The 15,587-nt window shown below is 40.7% G+C and overlaps 1 protein-coding gene across 3 annotated transcripts in view; it reads left to right on the top strand.

The window, feature by feature from the left end:
• PDLIM3 (PDZ and LIM domain 3) overlaps positions 1–15,587 on the top strand; it is an 83,960-nt gene that overhangs the window by 38,014 nt on the left and 30,359 nt on the right. For all 3 annotated transcript variants that reach the window (XM_073645317.1, XM_073645316.1, XM_073645318.1), the window contains exons 2-3: positions 6,430–6,581; positions 8,179–8,251. In XM_073645317.1, the coding sequence (XP_073501418.1) occupies positions 6,430–6,581; positions 8,179–8,251 (225 nt within the window). The remainder of the gene's footprint in view (positions 1–6,429; positions 6,582–8,178; positions 8,252–15,587) is intronic.

Raw genomic sequence — 15,587 nt, 5'->3', positions numbered from 1 at the left:
GCTTTTAATGCTATAAATGTTTCCAGATCTAGTAAAGGAACAAAAATCTGAACAAAAAAAATCCTAGTACTCTATTGCTTTTCCTCAGTCTTTATACTGAATAATGTCATGAATTATTTGAGGCATATACTTCATAAATTAACAATGGGGTAGATTTATCAATAAGGTTTAATTCTTAAACAGAGTAAATTTAGACTGCACAATTATAACATGGCGCGGGGCAGTAGCCGTGGGTGAAGTACTCGTCTCCCCTCCCTGGCACATTACATGAAAGTGTGGGTCCTGGGTGTGAACTTGTGCTGTGAGGGCGCTACATCCATGCAGGCAACATGCAACTGATGTTGCTGGTTGGCTAGGACCAGATGTTTCACAGTTCGAAGAGGGAGACCACCAATTCAAAATATTTTTTTTACTGAACATTAACTTGGAGATGGTTATATACAGTAGATAGTGGGTACATACAGCTCTGGCAAAAATTAAGAGCCCACTGCACAGTTTTCTAAAAATCCCCATCTCTACATGTCTGACAGCCATTCCATTCCAGCGTCAGTTGAATTCCAACCACAGTCCACCTCATTTTACTTAATGTGCTTCTGATTAGGTGATCACCTGAACCAAATCTTATGTAACGAGGGAAAGTATAAAAAACACTGCTGTGGTCTTCACAATCCTCTTGCAATAGGACAAGCTGGATGGCAAAACAAGTGCTAGGAATAGCCCAAAAGTAACTTGAATTAAAAAAATAACTTTTAACCATGCCAAAGGAGTTGAAAAGAAATGTCTTGAGTGAGGAAAAGGGCTCAATTCTGGCTTTACCAGCAGAGGGATACAGTGAGCATCATATTGCCTCCATCCTTAAAATTTCGAAGACGGCAGTCCATTACAACAAGGTCAAGCAGCACACATTGGGGACAACAAAGCTACAGACCGATAGAGGGCGAAAGCGACTCTCCACTGACCGGGATGACCGTCATCTTATTCGAATGTCACTCAGCAACCGCAGAATGACATCAAGTGACCTACAAAAGGAATGGCATATGGCAGCTGGGGTGAAGTGCACAGCAAGAACCGTTCATAACAGGCTCCTAGAGGCAGGCCTCAAGTCATGTAAAGCTAGAAAAAAGCCTTTCATTAATGAGAAGCAAAGGAGAGCCAGGCTGAAGCTTACCAAAGACCATAAGGATTGGACCATAGAGGATTGGAATAAGGTAATCTTCTCTGATGAGTCTAATTTTCAGCTTTGCCCAACACCTGGTCGTCTAATGGTTAGACGGAGGCCTGGAGAGGCATACAAGTCACAGTGTCTTGCACCCACTGCGTAATTTGGTGGAGCATTGTTGATGATCTGGGGATGCTTTAGCAAGGCTGGAATTGGGCAGGTTAATCTTTGCAAAGGACGTATGAATCAAGCCGCATACAAGGTTATCCTTGAAAAACACTTGCTTCCTTCTGCTCAGGCAATGTTCCCCAACTCTGAGGACTGTTTTTTCCAGCAGGGCAATGCCCCATGCCACACAGCTAGGTCAATCAATATGTGGATGAAGGAGCACCACATCAAGACCCTGTCATGACCAGCCCAATCTCCAGACCTGAACCCCATTGAAAACCTCTGGAATGTAATCAAGAGGAAGATGGATAGTCACAAGCCATCAAACAAAGAAGAACTGCTTAAACTTGTGTGCCAGGAGTGGCATAAGGTCACCCAAAAGCAGTGTGAAAGACTGGTGGAAAGCATGCCAAGACACATGAAGGCTGTGATTAAAAATCATGGTTATTCCACCAAATATTGATTTCTGAACTCTTCCTGAGTTAAAACACGAGTATTGTTGTTTCTAAATGAATAAGAACTTGTTTTCTTTGCATTATTTGAGGTCTGAAAGCACTGTTTCTTTTTTATTATTTTGATGATTTCTCAGTTGCTGCAAATAAATACAAAATTTCTAGCTTTGAATTTCAGAGACATATTGTCAGTAGTTTATAGAATAAGTAAGCAATGGGGGATATTATAGCCACTATCATTAGAAATGTAAAAGTAAGATGTGGTAATATTAAAATTTAACTTTTATTTGATAAGCAATAAAATAGATCAAAGTGAGTATCTACTCAAATCACAAATTAAGCACACAAGGTCCTCATGACCCCAAATCCAGAGACAAGTGCATGTACTGATATAAAAATCTACAGCAGAAAATTTTACTAAGTATATATATCAACCACTAAAATGAGTATAACGATAGCCAAAGTCTTTACCCATACAGATTCAATGCATACCCAGAAGATATTGCAGTAAAGTAGGTTCAAAATAATAGAGTTATACACCTACCTAAGAAACTAGGCAAATGGTGACCAGGTGTACGCAAATTGCACTTAGGAACACTGATAATTTAGAGTCTGACATAAGTATAATAAAAGGTGCTACTGTGCCTATCCTATCCTTTAGATAACAAACATACAGGACAAACATCTAAATGCACAAATCACCACAGAAAACACATAGTGCAATAAGACAAACTCTGTCTGTCATAAGTCAGATCAAACCTCTCAAAGACTGCAAAGGACTCCTACTGTAGAAAAAACTGAAACAGTCTTACCAAGTCCTGCAAATCAGTATGGCTCACTCAGTGCCACTGTGGCATCAATCTCATAAGTCCCACTAACTGGTCACATTGAAGAGAGATAGAGGTGCGTTGCTCCCTACGCGTTTCTTCCTCTCATCCAGATTCATCAGGGGAGACTTTCATGACTGGGAATGCTCCAGCATAACTGCCCATCCAGTCGTTATCCTCCTAGGTGGTCAAATTTGACCAAGAGCGCCATAATAGCTCCCACCATGGAGCTGCTATTTATGCCAGCTGCCCTTAGAATTCATGGCTGCGTCATTTCCGGTCGTGTCTGACCTACTTCCGGCATCTGGAGCGCAAGCTTCAGCCGTAAATCAAATCCTCAGCAGCCTGGTCGTCATTTCCGGTGACGTAGTGCTGCCGCCGGTCACTGGAACGCATAATATAGCAGTGGAATGCACTTGTGCGATGAGAGGCAGCGCTATGTTCTAGGCGGTCATACGCTACTTAGGGACCGCAGAGAAGCAGCTCTATGTTAGAGGCAGTCACACATAACTTGGGGACCGCACATAAGCAGGGCAGAGGTGAACTAAATACATATATAATCTTCAGTCCTCAGTCCCTCCTAAGAGATAAATCCCTTAATGACCACCCATCCTAAAATGACATAACAATATACCATCAGGTGTTGGATCCAAAGTAGCCTAAATAGAGATAAAAAGGGGGGGGGCACGGATAAAGATATATATCCATACTCAACGTGTACCACCCACCCCCTGAAGTATGGGTTGTATTCTAGCCACAGTAATAAATATGCAGAGGGATGAAAAAGAGCATAAGGTCCTCCCAAACCCACGCGTGTCCAAAACAGATATAAGATAACCTAATAGAAAGTATTTGGGACTCTGGCAAGAGAAAAGAGCTACCCTCATGAGTAAATTCAATGTCAACTGTGGCTGGAGAGGCTCTGTATACATAACAGATGGTGAGGGGCAGACTAGTGGTATGACTATGGAGAAATATCTAATACAGCAGGGTGTGAATAAAACAACAATGTACATTTTTTCAAAAATATACCTATAAAGACAAAAATCAGAGAAAATGAAAATTTTTGTCAGAGCTGTATATTCTCAAATGTTTCATTCATAATGCGTAACATTTACTTCGCAGTTTCCTTTCTCTTCTCTCATTACTCGTCCTCCGTCTTCACTACTTTCACTATTTCACTACAACCCAACTAGCAAAAGTGCATCCGTGTGCAGTCCGATTTCCATGGACTGACACCATGCAGAAGATGGAAACATTTTTCTCTCCATCTTCTCGTCATCCAAGAGAAATAGATCAAACTCTGATCAGACTTTGATCAGAGTGTGATTAGCATAATTGATCAGATTTTCTTGGATGACAAAAAATAAGCTCGTCCGCACTAAGCCTTAGAGATTTTTTTACATAAGATGTTCAACCTAGACAGAAATTATCTCCAGTCTTCTGAGCTCAACATATGCATAACAAATGTGCTGTTTTGTCTTGAAAAATAGCTTTTATTTGCTATCTTGCCAGTATGAATCAATCACATTAAACTCAATATTTTAACTATTAATTAGGTTATGAAAAGAAATCTATTCTCCATCTTGATTGAAGAGCAAGCTTCAGAGTCTGCAATGTACGTTGATGCTGAATGGTTTCTTTAAGATGAATGTGGAGTAGTCCTTCTGACCTTGCCCTGATCAGCCTGTCATCAAGTTATCAAATAAAACTTGTGCCTCTCATCCTCAAGGTTGCAGTGATGGATGATACAATCCTTTCAAAGGAAAAGCATGAAATTTGAGACTGAGAATAGATCCATAAATTAACAAGCAGCCTCAGTGCCATTTGGGAAGGATATAATAGAGTTTGCATATAAATATGTTGCTGAAGACCTAAAGGCCTCATTCAGATATCAATTTTTTTGAGGTATGAGAAAAACAGACTAAGTTTCACCAGTGACATTCATCAGAGTGTCATCAGAGTTTTATCATTTTTTTTCACTGATGAGAAAAAAAAGGTTTTCCACCTACTCCTAGTGAAAAATGTACATGTGAACAGTCTGTCATAGTTATGAGTGCTATCTGTGAAAAAAACAAACAGTACTCGTACATGAAATGATCCCGAACTAGAAGGTTAGTCAAGTAGCAGAAAAATATTGCTGATATCTGTAGGAGAGCTCCAGTTCTGGAGGAATTGACGTGTCCTTGTATAACTTGTAGGAAAAAAGCCTGATGGCTATGGTTTTCCATGGCAAAAATCAAAATTTACCAGAGGTGGTGGAAGCTGATTGCGCAGTGACAGCATTTTTGATGATCCTTTCAAGGACTTTGGAACAAAAAACCCCTATGAGCAGTCTCTGAAGCTTTGCTGTCTCTAAGGTATATTTAGCAGCACGCCCATGAACAACCTCTGTTATGGATGTCTCCAAAATACGATGCTTCTGTACTGCTGTGCTAAGGAACTAGGAGAAGGTCCTGCTATGACTACTGGAGAAAATATAAGGAGGGTCTATTTTTGACTGCTGGAGGAGTGGGGGTTCCTGTAACTTTAGGAAAAATTATGTATTAAAAGGGCATACAGATAATAAAGCAGGGCAGACATAAGGAATTTCCTTAAAGTGGTGGTATGGCACCTAAAATGTCCTTTCTAATTATATATCCTTACACCCTAATGACTTTTGTAATTTCCTTTATTATAGAGCACCCTACACTTTTCTCTATCTAGCTAATCCATAAATGTGCTTTTTACTCTACTTCCCGTAATGTTTCGTTTGAGAGAAGTATCAAATGTGATGTCACATGTTGCACTCACTCCCCGCAGCGACCATTGCCCCTCCTAGAACAGGATGTCACATGAGGCAGTGCTGCAGTTACTCACTAGTTTCTTGTATCGCCAACCCCTCTGAAGACATCCTGGGTGATGGACACTCTATGAGATGTGAGTGCAGCACTGGCAGTCTGCTTCCATCTCTGCCGCTGTAGCTTCTAACTGAAAGATGTCATCAGAGGGCAGAGATAGAAGCAATGAGTGACACCAATACTACCCTACAGCTTCTACCAATGCACTCAATTAAATCATCAGAGGATGGCGATGGTGTAATTCACTGCTTCTGTCTCCAACCCCTGACGATGTCTTCTTTCAGTTTGAAGCTACAGCGGTAATAGAGATGGAAGCAGAGTGCCGGCACTCACATCTCTCACAGTGTCCATCACCCAGGATCCAGAACGCCATCAGAGGGGGCGGAGATGCAAGAGACTAGTGGGTAACTGTAGCACTGGCCCCTGTGATGTCCTGTTCCAGGAGGAGCAATGGACATTGCGGGGAGTGAGTGCAGCCCCAGCCTCCTGGGGGAGACTCTGCTCAAACAAAATGTCACAGAAAGTTGAGTAAAAAAAACATATTTTGGGATTAGCTAGATAGGGATAAGTGTAGGATATTGTGTAATAAAGCAAATTACAAAAGTGTTTAGGGTGTAAGGATATTTAGAAAATACATTTGAGGTGCCGGACCACCCCCTTTAAGATAATTCCTGCTCATGTAATTTGAATATAGTTTAGGCAAACTCAGAAAACAATTCCCATTAATGAATACAATATTACTTATTTATAATATTTTAGGTAGGTATTTTTACTACGAGAGTATGTCCTCACGTACTCTCCACACCTTAATCCGCAGCAAACATGCCCTATTGTTTTAATGAAAAAAACAGCTGTCGTTCATACACCTGCAGTGCGTAGTACTCCATGGAAGTTTAAACTGCAAACTTTAAGCAGAAAAAAAAAAAAGGTTCTGCTGTCAGATTTTTCGTGTATGTACTCAAGTAATATGTTTGTTTTTGCAGATAACACCAGGAAGTAAATCTTCTCTTGCTAATTTGTGCCCTGGAGATGTGATACTCGCCATTGATGGATACAGCACTGATACTATGACACACGCTGAAGCACAGGATAGGATTAAAGCTGCAACTGATCAGCTCTGTCTAAAGATTGACAGGTATACATTGCCAGCCTGCTATGGATTATAACAGCCCTGCAGGACTCCCAGGTGTCAGCTTACTAATGTGAAGCTAGAGCTCTTCATGCCGATTACAGTGTGAAGTTTTCTCGAGAGCAGCGCTTAAATTTACCCTACATCAGCAGTGTCACATATATGAAACATTATGATAATCTCTCTGGCTGCACCCGAGATATTAATAATAACAGCCGTTATAAATACATTTAGAGAAAGTTCATGAAAAGAATGTTGTCTTTAAGAACACCGGTGTGTCCCACCTTTAATATTTATTTCCAGTAATGAAAAATGCTTTGGTGATCCCTGAGTGATGATATTGCTACCAAAATACATGAACTATAATTGGTAAAATCACATGGAGCGGCTTTCACTCCATTAAAGGGAATCTGTCATGTAAAATAATGCTCTTAGGGCTCGTGCAGATGACCGTATATCAGTCCAAGTAAGATGTGACAAAACATCAGATCGCATTTGGGCCAATGTTATTCTAGGGGTCGTGCACATGTCCGATTTTTTCCTAGGACAGAGACTGTCCGGGGAAAAAAAAAAAAAATCGCAGTATGCTTGACTTTTATCCGATATTCGGATAGGAGTCAGTCATGCAAGTCAATAAGTGCATGGAAAACACCGGACTGCACTCAGATGACATTTGAGTGCAGTCAGATTTCCACAAACTGACAGAATGGAGAATTTTTTCTCTCCATCTTCTCCTCATCAGAGAGAATTGGATTACGCTATGATCACTCAGATTAAACTCTGATCAGAGTTTGATCAGAGTGTAATTTGCATAATCAACTCGATTCTCTCAGATGAGAGAACATATCGTCATCTGCACCTAGCCTATAGCTAATCCGGCTGTCATTCAGTGCCGGGGTGTAGTTAGAGCCACCGCTCACTATGCATTGAAACCCAGGGATGCCAGAAGGAATAAAAGTCATTTCCTCCTGGCAGTGGGGCTCTCAGGCACCAGGCAGTTTCAGAACGCTATTAACCTGCAGATTAACCCCATCACTGCACGTTAATAGCATTTTTTTTTACATGACAGGTTCCTTTTAAATGCATGTTACCCAACAGACCTGACTACAGATAAAGTGACAAGAGACCCTATTTCTCTAGGTCAGTTGAGATCCACCAAGCAAGCTTTATCCCCTATCCTATTGATAAAATATAAATGTTACAGGTTGCATTAAAAAGCATCACCATGATAAATACTGCATTTGAGGAGCTAAAATAAATTCATGAATGATCATTTTTGGGGAAGAGTGCAATACAAACTTACCATATTCTACCCTTGCTGGGCCTCCGAAGGAAAGAAAAGATGCAATTATGTGACTGGATCATTAGAAAAAAAAAACATTTATAGCTGCAATTTTGTAAAAAAAAAACTACAGCAAGGTTATCATCCTTGCACAATATAAACCACCATGTGGGTCAGATTATGCAATACTTATTTATTATTTGGATGAAATTGCAATTTATTTTAATATTCCGAAATAGCTCAGCATCCTTACATGTCTGGTTGAAGTTACAGACTTTTATTAAAGTTATTGAATTTCTAAAAATGTACATTTGTCTTCAGAGCGGAAACAAGGATGTGGTCTCCGAACATTTGTGAAGATCCATATAAAATTAACCTTGAAGCTGAACCACAGGTAAGAAAAAGTTATTCTGCTGCTTTCTCCTGAAATACTGATGTCACACAAGAAAGGTCCATAGTCTCTGACTTACTGTAGTTATAACCAAACATTTTTAATTTACTACTAGGAAGGAAATCCAAACAAGCACAGAGGGATCATAGAGACTCCATGCAGATACTGCCATAGTCAGAGCTGTATATACAGGTGCATCTCACTAGATTAGAATATCATCAGAAAGTTAATTTATTTCAGTTCTTCAATACAAAAAGTAAAACTCATATATTATATAGAGTCATTACAAACAGAGTGATCTATTTCAAGTGTTTATTTCTGTTAATGTTGATTATTATGGCTTACAGCCAATGAAAACACAAAAGTCATTATCTCAGTAAATTAGAATACTTTATAACAACAGCTTGAAAAATGTTTTTAAAATCCAATATGTTGGCCTACTGAAATGTATGTTCAGTAAATGCACTCAATACTTGGTCGAGGCTCCTTTTGCATCAATTACTGCATCAATGTGGCGTGGCATGGAGGCGATCAGCCTGTGGCACTGCTGAGGGGTTATGGAAGCCCAGGTTGCGTTGATAGCAGCCTTCAGCTCGTCTGCATTGTTGGGTCTGGGGTCTCTCATTTTCCTCTTGACAATACCCCATAGATTCTCTATGGGGTTAAGGTCAGCCGAGTTTGCTGGCCAATCAAGCACAGTTATACTGTTGTTTGTAAACCAGGTATTGGTGCTTTTGGCAGTGTGGGCAGGGGCCAAGTCCTGCTGGGGAATGAAATTTCCATCTCCAAAAAGCTTGTTGGCAGAGGAAGCATGAAGTAATCTAAAATGTCCTGGTAGACGACTGCACTGACTTTGGTCATGATAAAACACAGTGGACGTACACCAGCAGATGACATGGCTCCCCAAACCATCACTGATTGTGGAAACTTCACACTAGACCTCCAGCAGCTTGGATTGTGGCCTCTCCACTCTTCCTCCAGACTCTGGGACCTTGATTTCCAAATGAAATGCAAAATTTACTTTCATCTGAAAACACCACCTTGGACCACTGAGCACAGTCCAGGTCTTTTTCTCTTTGACCCAGGTGAGACGCTTCTGGCGTTGTCTATTGGTCATGAGTGGCTTGACACAAGGAATGTGACACTTGTAGCCCATGTCCTGGATACGTCTGTGTGTGGTGGCTCTTGAAGCAATGACTCCAGCAGCAGTCCACTCCTTGTGAATAGCCCTCAAATTTTTGAATGGCCTTTTTTTAACAATCATTTAAAGGCTGTAGTTATCCCGGTTGCTTGTGCACCCTTTTCTACCAGACTTTTTCCTTCTAGTCAACTTTCCATTAATATGCTTGGATACAGCACTTTGAACGGCCAGCTTCTTTAGCAATAACCTTTTGTGGCTTACCCTCCTTGTGGAGTGTGTCAATGACTGCCTTCTGGACATCTGTCAAGTCAGCAGTCTTCTCCATGATTGTGGAGCCTACTGAAACAGACTAAGGGACCTTTTTAAATGCGTAGTAAGTCTTTGCAGGTGATTTTTGTTAATTATTCTAATTTACTGAGATAATGACTTTTGTGTTTTCATTGGCTGTAAGCCATAATCATCAACATTAACAGAAACAAACACTTGAAATAGATCACTCTGTTTGTAATGACTCTATATAATATATGGGTTTCACTTTTTGTATTGAAGAACTGAAATAAATTAACTTTTTGATGATATTCTAATTTTGTGAGAGGCACCTGTATATATACACAATTGCTGCTGTCCTGGCCACATTGCATGATAATACACTAAGGGCTCGCTCCCACAAGAATATACATTGGCCGACTGCTATCTGATGTTTTGTCGGATCGCACTCGGACCAATGTTATACTATGGTGCAGTGTAGATCAGCGATTATTTTTTCTCATACTAATTTGGCATGAGAAAAAAAAATCACAGCGTGTTGTGCAAATTGGATGGCGTGCACCCATTCAAGTCTACGGACGCTTGGAAATCATCGGATTGAACTTTGATGACATCCGAGTGCAGTCCGATTTCCGCAGACTCAAAGAATGGCGAGGATGGAGAAATTTTGTTCTCCATCTTCTCCTGACAGTGTGCTCCACATCTCTCATCCGAGAGAATCGGATCACACTAAGCTGACACTCAGATCACAGTGTCATTAACATAATTGACCGGATTCTCTCTCATTAGGGAATATATGCTCCTGTGAGTGAGTCCTAAAGTGAGGCTAAGAAGCTGCCATGCAAATTCTTTCGAGATGAATATAAATAACCTTATGACTCTTGCAAAACTTTGTATCGTGTCAGTACTGTTCGAGTCATTCGTTGTAATAGCAAAATTGTGTTACTAAAATTGCCTGCAATCAACTAAAATAATACCACTAAGCAGTGCTAAAATAAATCAATTCATACTGTCATGAAGAGTATAGCCATCATTACTCTACTCATGCAGACAATAGCTATCATAACTACATTCCCAGTGGCAAAGTAAGATCACCAATAAATTATTTAAATGGCACATACAAATCCAAAATAATTACACCATATGAAGCTCAAAAAATACTGCCAGGTAGTGCACACACATTGCAATCCTTTACTCATATAGGTACTCACATGTATCCCTGAACACAGTGTTCGGGGACATCTTTGAGCTGTAAGACTTCATATTTGACCTCATCAGACGTCTGTGTTCTATTTTTTTCACGGATACAATACGTACCCATTATAATGTCTGTGTTATTTTACAGACCGTGTATCCGTGCAAAACTCACAGAGACATGTCCGTTTTTTTTCTGGTATAATGGATGAAAAGGGCCAATACAAGTCTATGGGTCCGTGTGAAACACATAAAGCACATGGATGGTGTCAGCATGCTGTCTGTATTTAACATTGTAAAGTATAGGAGAAACTTTGTCACATCATCACAACACTGATGACATCGATAATATTTTTTCACGTACGTGTTTAAATACGGACATCCATCTGTGAAAAACACTGAAGACACACTGATGGTAAAAACAGACACACAGACTATACACTGAAAAAAAGACTGATCCAAAACACCGATGACACGCTGAACCAAAACACTGATGACATGCTGAACCAAAACACTGATGACATGCTGATCCAAAAAACTGATGACATGCTGAACCAAAACACCGATGACATGCTGATCCAAAACACTGATGACATGCTGATCCAAAACACTGATGACATGCTGATCCAAAACACTGATGACACACTGATCCAAAACACTGATGACACACTGATCCAAAACACTGATGACACACTGATCCAAAACACTGATGACACACTGATCCAAAACACTGATGACACGCTGATCCAAAACACTGATGACACGCTGATCCAAAACACTGATGACATGCTGATCCAAAACACTGATGACACGCTGATCCAAAACACTGATGACATGCTGATCCAAAACACTGATGACACGCTGATCCAAAACACTGATGACATGCTGATCCAAAACACTGATGACATGCTGATCCAAAACACTGATGACATGTTGATCCAAAACACTGATGACACGCTGATCCAAAACACTGATGACACGCTGATCCAAAACACTGATGACATGCTGATCCAAAACACTGATGACACGCTGATCCAAAACACTGAAGACATGCTGATCCAAAACACTGATGACACACTGATCCAAAACACTGAAGACACACTGATGGTAAAAACAGACACACAGACTATACACTGAAAAAACACTGATCCAAAACACTGATGACACACTGATCCAAATCACTGATGACACGCTGATCCAAAACACTGATGACACGCTGATCCAAAACACTGATGACATGCTGATCCAAAACACTGATAACACGCTGATCCAAAACACTGAAGACACACTGATGGTAAAAACAGACACACAGACTATACACTGAAAAAACACTGATCCAAAACACTGATGACACACTGATGCAAAACACTGATGACACACTGATCCAAATCACTGATGACACGCTGATCCAAATCACTGATGACACGCTGATCCAAATCACTGATGACACGCTGATCCAAATCACTGTTGACACACTGATCCAAAACACTGATGACACGCTGATCCAAAACACTGAAGAAACACTGATGGTAAAAATGGACACACGGACTATACACTGAAAAAATACTGATCCAAAACATTGATGACATGCTGATCCAAAACACTGATGACACACTGATCCAAATCACTGATGACACGCTGATCCAAATCACTGATGACGCGCTGATCCAAATCACTGATAACACACTGATCCAAAACACTGAAGACACGCTGATCCAAAACACTGATGACACGCTGATCCAAATCACTGATGACACGCTGATCCAAAACACTGATGACATGCTGATCCAAAACACTGATGACACGCTGATCCAAAACACTGATGACACGCTGATCCAAAACACTGATGACATGCTGATCCAAAACACTGATGACACGCTGATCCAAAACACTGAAGACACACTGATGGTAAAAACAGACACACAGACTATACACTGAAAAAAACACTGATCCAAAACACTGATGACACACTGATCCAAATCACTGATGACACGCTGATCCAAAACACTGATGACACGCTGATCCAAAACACTGATGACATGCTGATCCAAAACACTGATGACACGCTGATCCAAAACACTGAAGACACACTGATGGTAAAAACAGACACACAGACTATACACTGAAAAAACACTGATCCAAAACACTGATGACACACTGATCCAAATCACTGATGACACGCTGATCCAAATCACTGATGACACGCTGATCCAAATCACTGATGACACGCTGATCCAAATCACTGTTGACACACTGATCCAAAACACTGATGACACGCTGATCCAAAACACTGAAGAAACACTGATGGTAAAAATGGACACACGGACTATACACTGAAAAAATACTGATCCAAAACATTGATGACATGCTGATCCAAAACACTGATGACACACTGATCCAAATCACTGATGACACGCTGATCCAAATCACTGATGACGCGCTGATCCAAATCACTGATAACACACTGATCCAAAACACTGAAGACACGCTGATCCAAAACACTGATGACACGCTGATCCAAATCACTGATGACACGCTGATCCAAAACACTGATGACATGCTGATCCAAAACACTGAAGAAACACTGATGGTAAAAATGGACACACGGACCACACACTGAAAATCACTGATCCAAAACATTGATGACATGCTGATCCAAAACACTGATGACACACTGATCCAAAACACTGATGACACACTGATCTAAAACACTGATGACACACTGATCCAAAACACTGATGACACACTGATCAAAAACACTGATGACACACTGATCCAAAACACTGATGACACACTGATCTAAAACACTGATGACACACTGATCCAAAACACTGATGACACACTGATCCAAAACACTGATGACACACTGATCAAAAACACTGATGACACGCTGATCCAAAACACTGATGACACGCTGATCCAAAACACTGATGACACGCTGATCCAAATCACTGATGACACGCTGATCCAAAACACTGATGACACACTGATCCAAATCACTGATGACACGCTGATCCAAAACACTGATGACACACTGATCCAAAACACTGATGACACACTGATCAAAAACACTGATGACACGCTGATCCAAAACACTGATGACACACTGATCTAAAACACTGATGACACACTGATCCAAAACACTGATGACACACTGATCAAAAACACTGATGACACGCTGATCCAAAACACTGATGACACGCTGATCCAAATCACTGATGACACGCTGATCCAAATCACTGATGACACGCTGATCCAAATCACTGTTGACACACTGATCCAAAACACTGATGACACGCTGATCCAAAACACTGAAGAAACACTGATGGTAAAAATGGACACACGGACTATACACTGAAAAAATACTGATCCAAAACATTGATGACATGCTGATCCAAAACACTGATGACACACTGATCCAAATCACTGATGACACGCTGATCCAAATCACTGATGACATGCTGATCCAAAACACTGATGACACACTGATCCAAATCACTGATGACGCGCTGATCCAAATCACTGATAACACACTGATCCAAAACACTGAAGACACGCTGATCCAAAACACTGATGACACGCTGATCCAAATCACTGATGACACGCTGATCCAAAACACTGATGACATGCTGATCCAAAACACTGATGACACGCTGATCCAAAACACTGAAGACACACTGATGGTAAAAACAGACACACAGACTATACACTGAAAAAACACTGATCCAAAACACTGATGACACACTGATGCAAAACACTGATAACACACTGATCCAAATCACTGATGACATGCTGATCCAAATCACTGATGACACGCTGATCCAAATCACTGTTGACACACTGATCCAAAACACTGATGACACGCTGATCCAAAACACTGAAGAAACACTGATGGTAAAAATGGACACACGGACTATACACTGAAAAAATACTGATCCAAAACATTGATGACATGCTGATCCAAAACACTGATGACACACTGATCCAAATCACTGATGACGCGCTGATCCAAATCACTGATAACACACTGATCCAAAACACTGAAGACACGCTGATCCAAAACACTGATGACACGCTGATCCAAAACACTGATGACACGCTGATCCAAAACACTGATGACATGCTGATCCAAAACACTGATGACACGCTGATCCAAAACACTGATGACACGCTGATCCAAAACACTGATGACATGCTGATCCAAAACACTGATGACACGCTGATCCAAAACACTGATGACACGCTGATCCAAAACACTGATGACATGCTGATCCAAAACACTGATGACACGCTGATCCAAAACACTGATGACACGCTGATCCAAAACACTGATGACATGCTGATCCAAAACACTGATGACATGCTGATCCAAAACACTGATGACACGCTGATCCAAAACACTGATGACACGCTGATCCAAAACACTGATGACATGCTGATCCAAAACACTGATGACACGCTGATCCCAAACACTGAAGACACACTGATCAAAAACACTGAAGACACACTGATCAAAAACACTGATGACACACTGATCTAAAACACTGATGACACACTGATCTAAAACACTGATGACACACTGATCTAAAACACTGATGACAAGCTGATCCAAAACACTGATGACACACTGATCCAAATCACTGATGACACGCTGATGGTAAAAATGGACACACCGACCACACTGATGACACCGGTAGCATTTTTTCACATATGTATTTAAACACGGACATGTGAATG

This window comes from Phyllobates terribilis, unplaced genomic scaffold (assembly GCF_046119375.1).
Source record: "Phyllobates terribilis strain yellow unplaced genomic scaffold, ASM4611937v1 Scaffold_1__5_contigs__length_1240528914, whole genome shotgun sequence".
Lineage (NCBI taxonomy): Eukaryota > Metazoa > Chordata > Amphibia > Anura > Dendrobatidae > Phyllobates > Phyllobates terribilis.
Note: the sequence above shows the minus strand (reverse complement) of the source record. Positions and strands in the feature narration are given on the sequence as shown.